Genomic DNA, 21,349 nt, shown 5'->3' on the forward strand with positions numbered 1-21,349 from the left:
TATAAGGACTAACGTTCTAATATGTAACCCCTATCTCCAAATCAACACGCTTGCCCTACAGGACAGTCAACCGAAAATGCTCTGTGCTTGCAGAGGTAGTATGGGATTTCACAGAAACGAAGGAAATAGTGTGCGATGTTGGACATTGAAGGATTATTCGATAACACATTTCAAAAAAATACCCTGGTCTTCTGGATAAGCTAAATGCTAAAGAGTAGGCAAATAGAAGTACCGACAGGTACAAACTCTGTTGTCATGGACACTGCTGAAGGTTGTTCACGGGGTAAGGTATTATAGTATATAGTAGTTGACAAACTCCTAGGAGATCTAACAAACACTGGTATACAGGTCCAGATTTTCACTGATGACATCGTTCTTTCTTGTAAGGGCAAATACGCTAAAATTCAAACTACACTACGAATCACCAGTAACTGGTGCAGGAATGTGGAGTTGAACATAAATCCAGCCAAGGTCAGTATGGCACCATTCATTAGGAAACGTGAACTTCATCATCTGAGAGACATTAAATTACATGACTTGAAGGAGAAAACAAGTAAAAGAGTGAAATACTTGAGAATCACACTAGGCCAAAACTACTCTGGAAAACAAATGTTGAAAATATATGACGGAAAGCCACAAGGGCTCTAATGGCTCGCAGGCCCATAACAGGGAAACAATGGGGATACACCCTGAAAATGCTGCACTAGATATACGGTGCGATAGTAGGGGCTATAGTTACCTATGAAGTGGTAATCTATGCAAACAGAATTCAATTCACCATAACAGCCCGGGAGATACACAGTTCAAATACTGGCTTACGTGTGTATCAGTAAGGCAATGATGATATGCCCAAGGGCATCCCTAAAGGTCCTTCTGGGATTGATTTTTCGCCATCTGTACGTACAGATGCTGCCAAAGAGAGCAATTTTCGGAAGCTCCGGGACCTGCCTAAATCGATGGAAAATTGATGTTCTTTCTAGAGGTTATCCCGAATTGCTGATACCAAGGGATAATATGGCAGCGAAGTTTGAAACACGTTGGAGCAGTAGAGCAGATTAGGAGAGCATCGCAGTGACATACAATGACACTGCTTCATGAAAAACGTACTTTGAACCCATGGGTAAATATATCGGCATATTCCAGGCGGAAATATATGCTATAGAAATATGCAGGGGGCATGCAATCCTCAAAAGAGAGAAAACCTAATACCAGATATCAGGCTAAAACACTTGAGAATAGACATAATAAAGTTCCTGTCGGCTTTGGGCTTGAATGGCATATTGTAATTAATAGGTATATTATAAACATTATCATGTAGTTGCTCTAGGAAGCATTGTGACTTCTCTTCATAATATTATTATCCGAGTTATCCTTACCTAATACTAACAATAAGTGCTAAACATTTCCTAGGACGATGCTATCTACTGAAAAGAAAAAGGGGTGGCAGTGGCTGGTACTAGGTTAATGGGAGAATCCATCGAGAACCTCCCGCAAAATCGAGCACAGTATGCAGAATTGTATAGTTCACCTTCTTCTTCACGTATTTGCGTTCAATGTTGCTCTTATGGGGAATAGCAATATCGAAAATATACGCGGAACAACCCGCCTTGTCAACTAATAGCACGTCAGGCTTGTTATGTGGTGTATGGCGATCAGCTAAAACTTGGGTGGTAACAACGCACATTAATTCCCCGTCTTAGCAAAGAGCTCCCCAGAATAGAGCAGAACAGATGGAAACCAAATCGGAGAGAATTCACATGTTTACCGTGCATTGTCTATGACTTCCATACACTCCTACCTCAAATGTCACGAGGCAGGTTCATCCGCTCCACGGAAGAGAAGAAATGCATGTCAGTGAAAGGATAGCAACACGTCGTAGAAATTCGGGGAGCAGAGAATCCTTCAGATCACCATTTCGAGCATGGGTCCCCTAGTCTACCAAAGTGTGAATTCAGTTTAATTAAGAATGCCAGTTCTTCCTCTGTACTACACTTGTTAATGGACTTAGATGCTTATGGCATTTCAGTCATCCATCCAGTTATCTTAACTGAACTTAGGATATTTGAATAACAATCATACATTAAGGTAAGTCGACTAACCAAACAACTGGCGATTGTTCCAATTATTTTACATATGAAATAAATTGATTAGAAAATCTTCTGGAAGTTATGCAATGACTGAATATTATTTCACAAATTTGCGGGACTGGACGAGCCCTTGAATTATGTTATACAGAAGATTCAATGACCTGGACTCCAACAGTTGTGATAATAAATTGGAGGTATTACTCCGCTGCATGGTGTTAGCCAGAATAATACCTGCTTACACCCTGTTGCATGACTCTTTAACATACATAATTGTATGTAATTATCGTCCACGGGTGGCGATGGTAATTATTCCATTATTGTTGCTCTAAATCCCTTGAGTTAAATTCCCTGGAATGCTTCAACTACCTTAACTTAATTAAAGTCACCTAATCATAAATATGAAAACAATCTGGGTTATATCTTGCACCAAAATTTGAAGCAATCAATAAGTAGTGAATCCTTAATTAGTAGGAGAGCTGCTTCTGATTCGAGTTATTTTCAAGTCTTCGTTTAGTTAACGACTGGAAACGCCGTAAGTAAAATGAACTTCTCGGGATCAAAAGCAGAAGCAACCAGAAACACATTTAATTTTGTAAATTCCTCCTCCATTCACGAGTGATAACAGCGCCTGGTTGAACCCAATTCCCGAAATAAAAACAACAGCAATGTAATTTCTTAGAATCATAACCAGTTTTCTCAGTAATTCCTCTCGAATAGAAAACCTTTTTCATAGTTCAAAGAACTGACCACCTACTGGAAACCAGAAAGTTATTGCAAACGAATTATAGGTCTACTTAGGAACTGAAACTGATACTCTGAGTGGCTTTCCAAGTCTAACGGTTTTCAAGTTTTGGCTAGATTAATTATACTGATGAGTCTACCTCTAATGAAAAAAGATATATATATTCTATATCCGTCGATATTGTGTGTAACCTGTTTTTCATAAGTTAAATTAACAATAACATAATTGCCATTGTCTGCTAATTGGAAGATAGCGCGTCAAACGTACCTACGTGCCATTACTGTTGATTCTCGAAGAAGTGTTTCAGGTACCTTTAGAGATAACATGTTTTACAAAGTGAACGTTGTTTGACCGGATTTGTCATGTCCTTATTTAGAGGAAATAGACCAAGTCAGGCGAATCATACTTGCCAATAAAACATTCTACTGTGCACTGCTAATTCCACAAACACAGAAAAGCAAAGTTCACATTATATAAAATTTTGAATTGGTACAGCTGGTTCTGTTTACGGTAGCATGGCATGCATGATCAACTACGCCGAAGAAAAAACATGCCGGAATACCGAAAGCTGGACGCTTCTGGTATGAAGATTTTTTTATTTTATGTGATCACCTTCCTACACATGTTTTTCGATTCGTTCATAGGTAAAAATTCAAAACATTTCTTAAAATATTTGACTTTATTTGCAATAAAATACAATACGTTGAATTTCCTTCAAACTTTTTAGAATTATGTCCTATATTACTATTTATGCTGATGCTTATACCCGGAGGTGTGCGGATAGTTTCATGGTTAGAGCGCAAGGCTGTCAAACGGGAGGTTGCGGTTCGAATCTCACTGGTGGCAGTGAGGTCTGTATCGTGATTTGACGCCAGATACCAGTTGACTCAACTGTGAATGCGTACCTGAGTCAAATCAGGTTAATAATCTCGGGCGAGCGCAGTGCTGACCACATTGCCTCCTCCAATGTACTGTAGTGTACCCTTACTGTCTTGAATGAAGCGCTTTAACATGCTTCAAGGCTCTTATCCAATATGAATTGTTGCGTTATTATTATACCCCGAGGATGAACTTAAGGGTAGGGCTTCTCAGGCAAGTATGGTGATATGCCATTATTAACTTTATTCGAGCAGATATTGTAATGGGATACATTTTCAGGCCTAAATTTGGTATAGATGTACCATTGAGAATTTTTTTCAGATTTTTCGATTAGATAGGCTCTGAGAACGAGACCTGTTTCATTTTTTGGGGCACACATTTTGAGTCCTCACTCCCCTATGTTTCACCCAATAACGGAAGATAAATTTCAAGTATCAACTGAAATAAATTTTACTCTCCCTTTCGTATTTATGAGGAACTCCTTACAGGAAAGGGTTTCCCATACCACACCGTTTCACCAAATTTTATGATAATAGCATCTTCACACGAAACCTTTAAAATTAATGCCCCCGAACGTCGATTCGTCAGGAGAATCTTAGGCCCAATGAGGGTGGACGATGGTTATCATTGAAATACCACATCGAGTTCTAGCTATAATATTGCGAGCCACAGTGCAGCATCAACTTTTTATGGAGCTTTTTGGAGGTTTTTGAACTTAAATTTAATTGCTGATTCTACATGAGTTCCACTACCCAGTAACGTAAGTTCCCAAATAATTTAGACCATTTGTTTGTTATTTATTTCCAGGCAGCTTTCTTTTCGTAAAGAAGAAACAAACTTGGAATAATTTACCTCCATCTTCTAAACATAAAGCCAATTTTCTACTAGATTCCATTGTAATTGCAAGGAAGTTGATCTTGTGCTAGCATGTCTACTCAAGATAACGGTCTGTGCCTACAACATTGCTGAGGTTGTTCACTCTATTCATACTATCCTGCAGGTATCCTGCACAACACAGATAAAAGTATTCGCACCAGAGACAAAAGAATTCTTCCATTTATTTACTAAGACAGCAGTAGCAGCAGTAGGCGTTCCGTATCCAGCACAGACCATGTCAGACACCGCATCGGTAGAAGCATGATAGAAGATAATTATTCCGCATTTTCGCCGTTCCGCGCATTCCAGTGGCACTTTAAGTATTTCGTTCTTCCATCAATGATTTTATCAATGCAAGCAAATAAACAAGTCGGGAAAACGGAAGCTGGGCGCTTCAGGTACGAAAGGTTTTGTGTATTTCTTAGTACGAAGCACGTAATATATTCATATATAATATTATGTGAGAGTCTTTAATTTTCAAAGAAGCAACAAATTTGAGGTATTATAACTTTGTTAGTAATTGTGCGATTTCCACCAAACTTGGTAAAATCATGCTCTATATTATAGCCTATATCACTGCGCTCGTTTCATGGTACTAGGATAGGATAGGGGGGTTTCCAATCAATTACAAAAAATTGTAGTAATATACTATTATTAACTTTATTTAAACAGATATCGGCATGGAAGGTTTTTCGGAGCCCAGGCACCATATAGTGGCAGCCTCCTGATTTTTTTCAGATTTTTCGGTTTGGTAATTTCTGAGAATGGCCCCCTTAAAGATAACTTTCAACCCCCGGGATCCCCACCCTTCCAACGAATGTCAAAACTAAGATCGGCTTTGAAAAGTAAGGCCTTTAATTTGATACCCCACATGACTATATTTGATGAAAAAAAATGTACACCCCCTTTTTGCATGTGTGGGGACCCCCCCCTTAAATTCGACATAAAAGGATGTAATTTACTGTATGCGTGAGCGTTCACAGTTCCCACCTTTCTACCAAATTTGGTGTCAATCGCTATAACCGTCTCCGAGAAAAATGCGTGTGACGGACTGACAGAGAGACAGACAGTAAACCGATTTTAATAAGTTTTGTGTTTACACAAAACCTTAAAAATGCATACATGCAAAATTAATAAGGTCTTTATCGACAAATGCAACTACCGTTCTTGCTGCATGACATTGATTCATTTATCCAAGCTGATAATAAATTCACAGCTGAAAAAGCAACAAATTTGTCATAACACAAATTCGCACAAGTTCGCATAGCACTCTACACACGAAACCGGAAAATATGCTTGAATTCTTGAGAGGTATATTTTGATATAGATTGGCTTCCGACGGAATAATTGCTAAAACCTTTGGAGGCATTTCTAATAATGCAACGCTATTCTCCATAAAAATCCCTCTACTCGAGTGTTCAGTTCACCAATGCACATATGAAATTAAAACAAAATCTAAAGGATCCGTTATAATATACCTCAAATAGCATTTGTCAGATTGCAAGAGTGGGGATAATGTATATAAGATTAGCTAGGGAGAGTTGTTATGTCAGACAGGTTCTATGTTTGTACATGCTTTGGGTACATTCAGCGATGAAAGAAAACAGGCAGATAGTCACCCCAATATCATTTTGAGGGTAAAAAAAATCGGAAAAATAAAAAATTAACGAGAAACTCGTTTTCTATATAATTACCGATTGACTGACCCTTCAGTGATGAAAAGCAATTATCTATGATGGAAAATAACTTGGGGTCATACTATGGTTTTTCTATGTCCATGTTGAATTTTTCCATCAAAAATCCCATCGGGATAGGCTTCCACAAGTGGGTTTCCCTCAAATCGCCTTATTTAGCTACGTACATACGATTTTAATTTAGAACGGTTTCTGTTTTATAGTTATCGTCAGCCTGTGTTCAGCAATTTTGCTGCTGGATTCAAATGAACGCCGACGTTTACTACAAAACAGACACTGATAATTGATGTAGACCCTTGGTGTAATATGAAGTTAGAGAAAAGTAAATTGTAGTATTTGTCCTCCTTTTACTAAATGAAACAAGTAGGGAACCCAGAAGCTGGACTGTTGAGGTATGCGTGATTTTTTGTTTTTGTTATGTGAGCAATTTTCAATGTATGTACACATAGCCAAGAAGTCAAAATATTCCTTCATGTTTGGCACTAATGCCATAAGAGATCTAAGTTAAATGAGATTCACACAGGATTGTAAGGGCTCAAAACCACAAAGATCACCACTGAGGGCAACATTAACCTAGGCAGTCGAGATTCGCCGCAGGATTCGGAAGGTAACTTGGACAATCCCCGGATCGCCATGATTACTGATGTTGTAAAAGACGAGTGTAGAAGGCAGCAAACTGCGCAGCGTTTCTTCCACTAGGAGAACACATAAATGAACTCTGTGAATACGTCAAGGAGAGGCGGAATATCCACCAAAATATCAGGGCTCACACGGAGCATTAAGTTATCCTATATTAGGGTGGCGGAGGATTAAAACGCACAAGCGTCATGTGGTAAAGCCAAGTAAGAGACACAGGTGACGCCTCCTCAACACAAAGTATAAGGAGAATGCGGGCATATGGAGTAGCGACCGAATAAGTGAACTTCTTGCCCAGCAAATGGCCAAGAAGGAGAAAACCGCTTCGCCGGAGAAAGCTGAGCCGGCGAAAGTTTCGGATAATTCTCTGATTACGAAAGCGGAAGAGTTTGTAAACTCTCGTGAACCCGAATAATGGATAAAGATGGGCGGCAAAGAGCAAAAAAAGGAAAAAAACATTCATCTGAACATAATCATTATAATTATATAATATATATTATAATCATATATATTATAATCATTATCATAGAAGAAATGAGAATTTCTTACGCCGATATCTTTTGAAGGAGCAGCAGTGTGAGTCGTATCATACGTACGCAGAATCTTACCGAAATTACGGTAGCGTTACGTGGGCGAAAGCCTCATCTGGAAGCGTGGCGATACGGGCATGCGAACGGCAAGCAATTCAATAAGCAGTGGCATCCCCGGAAGTCAGCTTTGTAAGGGCAAAAGTCAACGGCGTCAATATCCTCTCAATGCAATATTAACGCAATATGAGCAGATGCTAGACGACTTGGTGTTGGGTGCTAGAAAACAAAGCCCCAAAGTAATTCACGGCGATTTCAACGTGTGGGTCTTAGATTGGAGAAGTCGAGTGGCGAACACAAGGGGCCAAACCCTGCGTTCACGGATCTAGAAATCGTTGGGTGCGTGCTCACCTTCCAAGGCGGAGGGCTAACCTCAATCGTTGTTCCGAATTAACTCAGTAGCAGTACCGAGGAGGATTGTCTGAAGGGTGAGCGAACACTACACCCGCAGTGACCACTAAGCCATCCTCCTCGATATCAGAAATGGAATAGGCGACAATCGAGTGAGCAACAGAAGTGGAAAAACCATGATAGATAGGAGGTCCACTGGAGCTTTCGAAGAAGAGACTTTCCTGGCGGCTTCACGACCGGAAGGGAACGACGCTGGCAAAAGTGACTCTATTTCGGCGTGCTGGAACCTAGAACCTGTTGATAGCATCGTGTCTGCGAGCGAGGAGGCTTTGCCAAAGGACAAAAGGAGAGCCAGAACATTAGATTTGGAGCTCAGCCAATGGTTCGACGGGACGTCTTCTTCATGCCCGGGATGACTGAGGAGAAATTTTGAGAGATTGTGGACCAATCGATGATTAAATTTGCCTCCTAAAGCAGGCCCACGCATGATTCACAAACACATTTGAATCATGGCCAACTGGGGTTGGATTAAAAGAACCCCGGCTAAACTGAATGTCCCTGGTTATCGTATAATCGGGAGTTACCTCTCGGAGAGACTTCTTTGACGGCCGAAGCAATATGTTGTGACAGCAGGTATTTTGGCCCATGCCATGGAACATATTGTATGACGGACTGCTCGGCCTTCGCATGTCAAGGCAACGTTGATTGGTTTTGCGGATGACCTGGCGACGGAAATCGTTGCGAAACGCGCTCAAGATGTCGAGCTGTATGAAAAAAGAAGCATTCATGCCATCAAAGCACCATTTGGAGAGCTGGACCCGGCGGAAGATAAGACGGAGGCGGTATTACCAATCGCAGGAAAAACAACAGTGTCAAAATTCGAGCTGGTGGTCACAAACTCGTTTCAAAATCGATCATTAGATAGCTGGGGGTAATGATCATGTCAAGTTGAACTTCAAGGGGACTATGCGCGCAAAAAAGCAGCGCAATCCATCCTGCTATATGCGGCTCCTGTCTGAGCATGCGCACAGCATAACACAGTGAACGAGGGGAAAGTTCAGCATACCCAGCAATCGTGAGGGTATGCAGTGCATGTAGGATAATATCCGGCGAGCCAGTGCATGTCATCGTGGGGATAATTCCCTTGGATCTTGGATCTTCTAGAGAATGGAGCATACTGTCCCTACCGAAGAAAGAGGGCGAATTGGGTTGAGGTAACTGCGGGCTTTCGAAAAGTCGCTAGGAAGGAGCTGCACAGAAAAGATGCAGGATACATACACTGATCCCGTGTATTGAGATATTGGTCGAGTGGGAACACGATTGAATTACCGCCTAACACAGTCCCTTTCTGAGGACTTGGAGGATATTATATTCCATTGTCCAAAATTCACAATTGAAAGAGGGAGGTTAAATGACGCCCTCAAAGCAGTAATCGGAGCAGTTATTTCGTGGAGGAGATGCTAAGGTCGGAAGCAAATTGGAGTCCAATAAACACACTATAACTGCGATACAGGAAGAGCTGCAGAAACTGGATCGAACCCGGACAACGTGACGGATGCGTAACTAAATCGTGCTGGCGTCAACCCCCCGTAAGCCTCCCCCCGCCATATAATATTCCTCGGTGATCCCGAGTAGATATGAGGGGGATGGTTTAAGCGGCTGAAAACCCCACACAGCTACAACCAATCGAGATTTCCACCCCCACCCATAAAAAAATGGTTGATAGTATGCATCTGAATATTTCCGCTTTAGTTTATACACAAACGCAAATATCAGTCGCTCATGAAAACATGCATACATATGTATACATTAACCAATATTGATCACTACGCGCAAGTTTCCTGCGCATATACATATGTATGGCTCGCCTCGAGAAATTTAGGCTGATGTACAAATAACGAAGAAAAGCTAAAAAACCAAATGAAGTGTTGTCATATATAGACATATATGGGCCCCCTCATCTAAGGCGCCTGACTTCATTGTGGCATTTATGTATGATGTCTTCAAGGCAGTAAATTCACACGAAATTGCAAAAATTGGAGTTTGTTAATAATTTGAACATTTACATGGAACTTTCGATAATTACCTCCTGTATCATATACCCCAGGTAGCTTTTGGGAACGAGGAAGCAGACTGTCGTTCGTCGATATCCTTAGAAAAATCACTCTTCATTTTGCATGGAGCGAAAAGACAAACACAGCATGTGGTAACCATCAGGGTTCTATGCAAAAGATCGCAGGAAGATGCGAAAGAATCAAAGGAGAGTTCTAAAATTACTCGTTCGACAGTAATGCAGTCAACGCAGGTGACACTGAACCATATATTCGTGAATGGGCAGATAAAAAAGAGGTTTTGGGCGAAGGAAGCCGAACATCTAGGAAATCAGAAGGTTTCCAAGAAAAAGAAAACAAAAAGGAGGGATAGGCAGGAAAATAGCACGTAAAGCACTAGCGCCGCCAAGGTAACCGATGTCTAGCTAAACAAGAAAGAAAAATCAGGATTCGTGCCAAAGCCAAAGTCGGCTCTGATTTTAAACACTTGGGGAATCAAAAGGAGGATCCCATGATGGAGCTGAAAAGGTCAGAAAGGAGCAGACCCGGAGATTTTCGGAACCAAGCCAAAAATTTACTTGAGGAAAGTACTGCCGTGCATGCTAAAAAGCATGAGATCGCTATATATGCAAGGGATTAGACGAGATAGGAAGCTGCACTGCCTTAGCGGACAGCTTAACCTGCAGGACTTGCAGGAGGCATGCATTATAAACATATTGTGATATACAAACAGCAACGATCCGGCTACCGGCAGAGGTAGGTGGAGAGACGTAGAGGTTGTTGGTCAGTCTGGCCGATGTTAGAATGTAACGAACACCTTAAATGCATGTTGTGCGATTTGAAGGATACGAGGCATACTACCGCAAACGGCAAGTGACCTCCTACCTCTTAATAGGCGCTAAATTTCTTTCCAGCGAGCACTATCTGGAGTTCTCTCTGAGAGCTGGAAAAAGCCACAGGGAGCAGATCTGGAGAATACGGTGGATGTAGGAGCAATTCGAAGCCCAGTTCATGTAATTTTGACGGAATTTTCATTAATTTCTGACACTATGCATTGTCTTGATGAAAAAGCGCTTTCTTTTTCTTTAAATGGGACCATTTTTCCGCGATTTCATCCTTCGAACGGGTTTCGTCCATTGTCACATATCGACGCATAAATTCGGGTTTTTCATGGAGGAAGAACTTCAAGCACTCCTCAGAATCGTTAATTAGTTGTTGTTTTTAGTCGATTGTGAGCTGGCACGACACCCACTTTGAACAGAGTTTTTGCATACCGAACCATCTATGCACGACATGTCCAACACGTTCCTTTGATATTTTTACAGCCTGGGATATCTCGATCAACTTCACTTTGCGGTCATCCAAAATTATTTTGTGAACTTTTTGACGTTTTCGTAGGAAACAGCCTCTTTGGGGCGCCCACTGCGTGCATCGCTCTCATTGCTCACTTCACCTCGTTTAGATTTAGCAAACTACTTCTCGGTGGTTGATTTTCCAGAAACAAAGTCCGAATAATGTTTATCAAGCGAAGCCTCGGCTTCAACACCCAAATTGTTCTACCCCACCACCCCGACAGCTGTTAAATTTGTATAAGTGTCTTTTGAAGATTAGGATTAACTAAAAATTATATGAACTTAATACTAGTAGCGTCATTTACTACGAACTTTTCAACCCAGCAATGGTGTCATATGCGTTATTGCGACAAATTCAATTCAAATACAAAACTTCACCCTTCCATATCTTTACTAATAATAGTTGGATTTGCTTCAAACATTCCCAATTTGTCTATTCTTTTATTGCTTATAATAGTACTGGTAATGGTTTTATTTGTAAATTGCTAAAATATGGTAATATGCTATTATTAACTTTATTTGAGTAGGTATCGGAATGGGACGTATTTTGAGGAGTTGATTTTATATGGTATACGTAGGTGCACCGTTGTCATTTTTTTTTGCAGATTTTTCGGTTGGGTAGTTTCTGAGAACGAGACATGTTACAATTTTCAGGGCATACATTTGGAGCCCTCAGTTCCCTATTTTGCACCGGCTATCAGAAATAAGATTAGTTTCTAAAAGTATTAATCAATCCCTTTTCATTTGATACACCCGTATGACCATATTATGCGAAAAAAGTGTACACCCCCCTTTCGCGTGTGTGGAGTTGCCCCACTTAAACCCGCCAGAAAATGCGACGCTCGCTGTAAATACAGGATTCACAGACCACAGGTTCTCACTAAATTTCACGACAAATGGTTCAGCCGGTACTGAATAAATCGGATGTGATAGAGAGACGGACAGACAGACATTAAATTAATTCTAATAAGATTTTGTTTGACGTAAAATCTTGAAAAGGGGCTTCTTTTAATGGTATAATTATTCAAACTTGTAATTATTGAGGTTTATATATTTTACCAGCTTTAACACCTACATTTGCATTTGTATCTAAACACAGTACATATAGTATAAAATGCTAATATAAGTGATTTTTTTTTAAAGGATATTTTTTATTTTGTAACCTAATTAATAAACATATAGTAGTCATTTTAGGAATGATGGGGTCCTAAGTCCGCATCAAATTAATGCTGGACCGGACCAAATGGGAAGCAACTTACTCCCTCTTTCCTGGTCCACGGACCCCTCGCTTAGGGCTTGCACCCAAACTTCTCAAAAAAGTGAAGCGATGGCGGCGTTACGGTTTCTTACCAGGGCAGAGGCAAATCGTCAAACGCTGCCTCAGGTGCCTGGAGGTGAGGCAGCGTCTAAAGATTTGCCTCTGCCCTGGTAAGAAACCGTAAAGCCGCCATCGCTTCACTTTTTCGTATAGTAAGCTTAAAAAAAACTCTATTTATAATACTTGGACACTGGCTGGCTAATTAATTATTAAGCAGATTGACTAGATTTTTATGTGTAAACCATCACATTTTATCACCATTATTAGGAATTTATTAATTAAAACTGATTTTTTATAGCTTTACCGCAGACTTAAAACTTTTAAACGTTTTAATGGGATTGGGATCTCACCGCATCAGTTATCTTTCCTCAGTTCGTGAAGATACTGTATTGATTGTGAGGGCATTGCATCCATAATTTTCAATTTTAGTAAGTCAGTGGATGTAAGAAGTAGGGTTAGCAGGCAAAACCGCGATGGCGGCTAAATAATTCCAACGACGGTCGTAGCGAATGTGAGGCGCTATATTCCTATCTACCAACGAGGAGCCCGCAACCCCTCCTGGCAATACCATTTTGCCGCGCAACTAGGATAACCGCCGCGAACCGGACAGATTCAACGGCAACGACTTCAGCAACGGAATATGGCTTACTCCAAACTGAATTGGAGTTTTCTCTGGGCTATCCAAGAAACGAAATGGCTCCGATGCGCACACAGTATATCCAAGCGGAAAAGAATTGGGAAGCAGAGAACTTTCAAACAATAAAATGAACGATTGTGTCCGATCCGCATCAAAACGAAAATTTTTAACGTATGACTAGTGGACTGCCATGCACCAACGGAAGGTAAAGTCGACGAGGTCAAGTACGAGTTCTATAATAGCCTGCAACAAGTTTATGGCGCACTGCCTTCTAACGATATAAAAATGCTTTTAAGGGACTTCAATGTCCAGGTCGGATGAAAAAATTCTCATCGAGGAGCAACTGGAAGGCACAGCCTCCATGAAGGCACGAATGACAATGGACAGCGTCTTATTGATTTCGCTAGCAGTAAAAACATGACGGCAAGTTCTACCTGCCTCCCATATCACGACAGATTGACTATGTTCTTATCGAAATATGGGCCACAACCGGCATCACCGATGTAAGGTCACTACGTGAGGCCAATTGTGATTCTGACCACATATTAGTAAGGACGAAGTTTCGATGTCGACTAATGAAAACTTGCCATACGAAGCAGAGCAGGTCTAAAAAATTCGACATTGATAATTCTTAGACAGGGGAATAACAGTTGGATACACTACAGACCAACTCAACCGCTTCAATATCACATCGCGAAACGAACTCGATGTCAAAGAAGGATGGTTAAAGCTAAAAGGTTCGCAGAAAAGACAATCACCTTCCAAACCAAAGGCATCCGTAATGATTGGTTCGACAAGGAATGCATTGTTGCAATCAGCAAAAAGAACGAACCTTACCGCAAACCCATAGAACGACCCACAAGGGGAAAACAAAAAATTGACGACGAGTTTAGGCGAACAGCAAACGGGACGTGCAGGAAAAAATAGCGAAAATGCAACAATGACAGAATATTACAATTGAATGAAAAATAAAATTGTACGATCCGCATAGGGCGCGTCGAAAAATTTCATACGAGACCACAGGCCGCAGACAAATCTCTGTAAGGATGCCCAGGCCAAGAAAACATCCGAATAACCCCGACGATATCAAGAAAAGAGAGTAAAGAGTCAAAAAGTCAATGAAAAGTACAGATTTAACCAACCCAGGAAGTTATAAACAACACACCAATCGAACCTACTTCCATTAAAGAAGTGAAAACAGCTTTCCACGACTCAAAACTGAACAGGGTCGCGAGATTCAATTGTATTCTAGCTGAATTCTTACAGAGGGGGCGAAATTGCTTGGATAATCTCCTCCATAAACTTATTTTCAAAATTTGGACATGAAAGAATGTCCTATACACTGTGACAATTACAGAGACATTTCATTGTTGTGCATGTCCTACAAGATCCTGACGAAAATCATTCAAACTAGATTAGAGCCATAGACAGATAAATTAATTGGTGAATACCAATGTGGCCTTCGATAAGGACGATCCACAATGGACCCAATTTTCACGGACAAACAACTACTGGAAAAGTGCTATGAGTTGAATATCGATGTGTATCAGTTCTTCGTCGACTTCCTTCAAGCGTATGATAGCATCAAACCAGAAGTACTATATGGTATCATGCGCAGGATCCGCCTACCAGAAAAACTGGTACGAATGATCGAAATTAAGATGGCTAATACTGAATCCCATATAAAGGTGCTTGGCGAGCTAACGCAATGTTCAGAAACGAATTGCAGATTAAGAGAAGGAGATGAATTTGCCCCCGTGATTTTTAAACAAGCTAGTGAAAATGTTATCCGCAAACTGGAATTAGGTGCCACGGGAACATTGTTCTACAAATCTTCGCAAATAGTGGTATTCGCTGACGACATAAACATCATGACACGTTCAATTCCATATGCCAAGGAAGTAATCCTACAACTAAATGAAGCAACGCAAGCAGTCGGCCTAAGAAAAGAAAACAAAATTCATGACCCAATCAAGAATACATGCGCTAATACGACAAAACCTGACAATGGGTGACTTTCATTTTGAAAACGTGGAAAACTTTGTGTACTTAGGAGCAAACAATGAATAAAAAGGACAAAATTCAGCAACGAACAAACACAACCAACAAATCATACTACTCAATCCGGATAAAGGTGCGCAGAAAAAATAATCTCTGAATCTACAACACCATAATACGACCTATGCTACTGTACGGCTGTGAAGAAGTCAGGTCCATAGACACGGTCGAATGTAAAGCTTTACGATGAATACTTGGACTTGTAAAAATTGGCGAATTAGATACAACCATAAGTTGCACCAATTTTATGACGACCCAGCAGCATCCGTGGTGGTAAAGCTACGAAAATTGTAGTCGGCCGATCACGTAGAACGTATGGGCAACAACAAGCGAGTACCTAACAAGATATTCAAAGGTACACCTGAAGGAGGCCGCCCAGTAGGAAAACCACGAAAACGGTGGGAGGACTCAGTGGACAAGGCTATTAAAAAACTGCTAAAATTTTCCAATTAGAGGACGCAATCGAAGGGTCGAGATGGCTGGAGGAAGTCTATCCTGGAGGCCAAGGGATGACTTTTCCTGTCATGCCATTGAAGAAGAAGAAGAAATAGGATTGCGAACTTTAAAGGCTGTGTCACTTCGCCTAGATTTTTTTCTCAAGGATGACTGAGCTAATGCATCCGCTTGAGGTACATTTACTTATCGTTGATATAAACACAATATATGACAAAATGCTTAAAAATATGTGAAACTATTTATGGGCTAAAAAGTGCAACATCAAAGTGGAAATATTGTATGGAAGTGAAGGATTTGCAGTGTCCCTTGTTTGAGATGTAGAGAGAGATGTGGCTTAGTTGGATAAATTTAAAAAAATTGTTTTTTCCTATATGTCAATTATACCGAAAAGTGATCCCTTAGTTCTTTAATTTTAATTTCGCACTGTTTTGGATCTGAGAATTTAATTCTTATTAAATAAATAATTTGTATGATTACAATTATTATTTTTTAAAACGAAAAGGTAACAAATTTTCCTAGATATGTACATTTTTATTTTCAGTCTACCATCTAGACATGGCTGACGAAATTTGAATGGACAGAATGGTCCACTCCAGACCGGCGAGTTTTTTGAGGGGCCTGAGGGGCCAATAAGAAAAGGGATAACATATCATTTTCACAACACGCCCGTATAATTTTCGCCTACCTCGTCTTGTGTTTAACTTGTTCGTCAGACCCAAATTTTCTTTCTACGGCCCTGCTACTGTATTCAATTAGATTTCTAAGAAAATCATTTCATTTATTTTACCATTTTATAGTCGACATGTATATAGATACAAATGGTTATATTTATATGTATATAAGGCTGGAAAGCATATTTAAACATCAATGCTTCGAATTTTGAGTATTTACACCGTTATTGCATGGATTTGTTAAGTTATTATTGTTCATATGCATATGTATTGATTTATTTACTCGATAGCAGCTTTTTTATAAGAAAATGTTTTTCAGAAGACGGATAATATTGCGAATTTCTTGTCAACGGGAATATTGCTCTAAAGGTGTACGTGACATATCCTATTCATCGTAGATTACTTCAGGGAGCGCATCTGTTAAAATTTTTTGCAGTGAACTATATCTGAATCCCAGAAACTTTATAAGACCTTGGAAGTCCTGGTGAAAGTAAAACGCATCTGGATGATCGAATAACATAAGGGTCCCTACTTATATGTTCATTATTTTACATTTTTGAGCCAAAGGCATGAAAAACGATTAATCCGAGGCACGTGTTTCACGGCAGCTCTTAGCATATACATACGAATATCAGTTGAGTGTTTTAGACTTACCCGTCCATATCATTCTCATATCAAAGATTGGGCTCTCGCAATCTTCGGTCCCCCGTACGTCCAGCACACGCGTAGAATATGTACCTTTCTGTGCGTATCCGTTAATTTCTTGAGTGTCACAAAACAGAATTTTCACTAGGACTAGATCTATCTACCCCTGTTCATACATCAAAATCGAATAGTGCAGCCAAAATTGTCGGTTTAGTCAAATGAAGCTATCCATAAAGGAAAAGTTAAAATAAATAACGAACAAGGCAAAAGGAAAACACAAATTCACAGTCTGGGACGCCACATATGCAGCACAACATATAAAACCACAACACGAACAACATAAATCGTTAGTAATAGCAATAAACACATTAATCTATCAGTGAACAATCAAAAACCCATTTCAAAACAAAACATCGTTTTCATTGGTGAAGTCACTAAAGAAAAAGGAAATCAATTCGTTATCACAATGAAAGCTTTTCATGAATCTGTGGAAAATACGGGGAAAGTGGTTGGCGTATTGGATGGATGATTTCGAAATACGGGAAATTTTAGTGGGGACACTTGCTAGTGATTTTCTTCTAATTGCGTGTGTGTGTTTGTGTACGCATGTGGATTTCGAAGGTGAAGCATTCCCTATGGAATTGTAACATGGAATGAAAATTGGTTTATGCATTTGGTAAAGTAGAATGAACTTTGTATAAATGTTTTCTCGTGTGATTCAGTAAAGTTGTTCGAGAGAACAATGTTGGTACCTAGCACGAACATCGACGCAATTTACCTTTTGTTTGATTATCGAAATCTAAGCTTTTGGTATGTACAAATTCAGGTTTCTTCTCCTCTGGAACGGGTTTCTGGAAGAGGGAAATTCAGTTAAACCATTACAGGGGCGGGCATCATATGGGAAAAGGGCACTCACGTCTGGAACAACTACTTTTAAATCCTCTAAACGTAAGGAATCTCGAATTTTTTCAGTCTCTTTGCTTCGTAGTGTTGGTGTTGCCATTGGTGACCAAACTTTTCCGGACTCGATTTTCGGAAGTGTTGCTTGGCTGAAATTAAATCATAGAAGTTTCTTTAAAGTTTAAATTAATAATTCACTGTAAATATATATATATTTGTTTAAATTTGCCGCTGAGTAGTCGGAAAAGTTCATGCAGATCTTTTTGAATTTAAAAAAAAATTAACAAAAGAAAACAATCCTCTTCCCAATAATATTTTATCGAATTACATCAATTCTTAATGACCGATGTTATAACAATACAAGGTGAATGCAACAAAACTTCTCTCCCAAGCTCAATCGGGGAAGTCATTCAAACCGCCTTTAGACTGTTGTTAGCTAAGTCAAAAGAAAAACTTTTCATTCTAGTAATGTTGACTGTTCTCTCCATAAGAAGTAGATCTGACGTTATTGCCTAGCGAGTTCATGCTTTTTAATGTCATCAAAAAAATATCATCATCATCATCAACGGCGTAACAACCGGTATCCGGTCTAGGCATGCCTTAATAAGGAACTCCAGATATCCCGGTTTTGCGCCGAGGTCCACCAATTCGATATCCCTAAAAGCTGTCTGGCGTCCAGACGTACGCCATCGCTCCATCTTAGGCTGGGTCTGCCTCGTCTTCTTTTTCTACAATAGATATTGCCCTTATAGGATTTCCGGGTGGGATCATCCTCATCCATACGGATTAAGTGACCCGCCCACCGTAATCTATTGAGCCGGATTTTATCCACAACCGGACGGTCATGGTATCGCTCATAGATTTCGTCATTGTGTAAGCTACGGAATGGTCCATCCTCATGTAGGGGGCCAAAAATTCTTCGGAGGATTCTTCTCTCGAACGCGGCCAAGAGTTCGCAATTTTTCTTGCTAAGAACCTGTTTCCAAGGAATACATGAGGACTGGCAAGATCATAGTCTTGTACAGTAAGAGCTTTGACTCTATGGTGAGACGTTTCGAGCGGAACAGTCTTTGTTAGCTGAAATAGGCTCTGTTGGCTGACAACAACCGTGCGCGGATTTCATCATCGTAGTTGTTATCGGTTGTGATTTTCGATCCTAGATAGGAGAAATTGTCAACGGTCTCAAAGTTGTATTCTCCTATCCTTATTCTTGTTCGTGTTTGACCAGTGCGGTTTGATGTTGTTGGTTGATTCGTCTTCGGTGCTGACGTTGCCACCATATATTTTGTCTTGCCTTCATTGATGTGCAGCCCAAGATCTCGCGCCAATTAGCGCCTGCTCGATCTGGATGAAGGCAGTTTCTACGTCTCGGGTGATTCTTCCCATGATGTCGATATCGTCAGCATAGGCCAGTAGTTGGGTGGACTTGAAGAGGATCGTACCTCTTGCATTTACATCAGCATCACGGATCACTTTCTCGAGGGGCAGGTTAAAGAGGACGCATGATAGGGCATCTCCTTGTCGTAGACCGTTGTTGATGTCGAATGGTCTTGAGAGTGAATATACCAAATGTTTAGTGTTATAATGATAATAATAATCGTTGGCGCAACAATTTAGATTAGATCAAGGACTTGAAGTGTGTTAGAGCACTTCATTCAAGATCGTAACAGGATTACAGTACCCTGTAGGAGACAGTGTGGTCAGCATTGCGCTCGGCCCAGACTATTATCCTGATTTGACTCAAGTACTCATTCACAGCTGAGCCGACTGGTATCCGACGTCAAATCACGTTTAGTGTTAGTTGCAACTAAGTCACTTTCATAGCCATAATCAATATCTCAAAAAGCGTTTGGGACCAATCCAATCTAGAAATTAGGCATGGTCAAAAACCTGTCGTCAATAGAAAATTGTTTCACTTTAAAATATTTCAAAATGATTATTTCAGTTTAATCCGAAACTTATTGGAAATGATTTCACAATGCATTTTTTCAAGTACTTCATGTTAAATGCTTGCGACTTCTCACTTTATTGATTTCAAAGTGATGTTGATGTGTTGAAATTAAAAGTGGTTCTCGAACAATGAACCATTTTGTTAAAAAGAATACTTTGATCTCTTCCGACTACTTAATCTACTGTATTACGAAAAACGGTAAACAAATCACAGTCTTACTTTTCATGTGCTTCCTCCTCTTCTTGCGTTGCATCTGAAGGAGGTGTTAGATATCCAGCTAATCTAAGGCCTCTTTCTCTTAAGCTACCGAACTTAAATGACTGCCTAAAACTAGCACGAGCTCTATCAACTGAAAATCACATCCAAATAGTTTTCTATTAGAAATTTGAAGGCGGTAACAGTGTCTTATACCTACATTTACTAATTCTTTCCTCGACTGGTGGTGGTTCTTCTGGAGGATTTGTTAAGTCTTCGAAGTTTATTATATACAAGGATATATCGTCAGCCTCTGAACGGATTGGTGCTATCACTTCTGAACATAAAAATTTCTCTCCTGAAAAAAACGGAAATTATACATTACTACTGGTGTACTAAATAGCTGAAAGTAAATTCGCAAACAATGGGTACAAAAAACTACATCAACAGAAACGAATCTTATCCAACTAAATGTATGCTCGCGGTCAGGGCCTTGGAGAGAAACTCCGGGCCCGAGGTGAAAATTATTCTGATCCGAGGAAACAATTCTGCGGACCCCCTATTACCTTTTTTTCCATTGAAATTTCTATTTTAGGTTCCCGAAAAACTCCGGACCCGAGTGAAATCCCCCTCTTTCATTCGCCTTTCAACAGGTATGCCTGGTGTTTCTAACGATTAAAATAACTATTCTTTTGCTTTTCGCTAGCAATTTCATTCTAGTCCTCATATACCGACATTCCGGAAGCAACTCTCGTTCGTACAATACCGCAAAAGATTCACCCCATTCCCGAAACATCAATAGATCAATGCGAACTAAAATAAAATCAAAAAATCCGACTCATTGTTTCCAGAAACGACCATAAGAACTATTTCCGTTTTTCGGCTCTATTTAGAATTCTTTTGTAAAGAACTGGATAAAGGTACAAACGCGAATTTTTCACCATATATTTAGTAATTTTTCCAGCGCGATATCATAGTTCATTATTGAAATACAGAGCAATTTATACACCCATCTCCAAAAAAAGATGTTTTTCTGCTGCCACACTAGAGGGCGCTGCGATCATCTTAAAGAAAAAAAAGTAAACGGCATTTTAACGTACAGACTTAACTACAGTCCGCAAACTAGGATTATTAAAAAATATTAAACGCTAAATTGTTGGTGCCTTGTTAAACCTTTCTTTGTGAATTTTGGTGTTCTTTTCACGGCTTCCTCCATGAATAAAAAAAAAATACTGAATGAATCGCAATTATCCTAGTTTGCGG

At 40.0% G+C, this 21,349-nt stretch overlaps 1 protein-coding gene across 2 annotated transcripts in view; it reads right to left on the reverse strand.

Moving 5' to 3' along the window:
- LOC119661353 (potassium voltage-gated channel subfamily H member 2) overlaps positions 1–21,349 on the reverse strand; it is a 766,305-nt gene that overhangs the window by 455,759 nt on the left and 289,197 nt on the right. For both annotated transcript variants that reach the window (XM_038070659.1, XM_038070660.1), the window contains exons 4-7: positions 20,307–20,444; positions 20,111–20,240; positions 17,957–18,089; positions 17,819–17,891 (exon numbers count right to left, since the gene is read on the reverse strand). In XM_038070659.1, the coding sequence (XP_037926587.1) occupies positions 17,819–17,891; positions 17,957–18,089; positions 20,111–20,240; positions 20,307–20,444 (474 nt within the window). The remainder of the gene's footprint in view (positions 1–17,818; positions 17,892–17,956; positions 18,090–20,110; positions 20,241–20,306; positions 20,445–21,349) is intronic.

Source organism: Hermetia illucens, chromosome 1, assembly GCF_905115235.1.
Source record: "Hermetia illucens chromosome 1, iHerIll2.2.curated.20191125, whole genome shotgun sequence".
Classification (NCBI taxonomy): domain Eukaryota; kingdom Metazoa; phylum Arthropoda; class Insecta; order Diptera; family Stratiomyidae; genus Hermetia; species Hermetia illucens.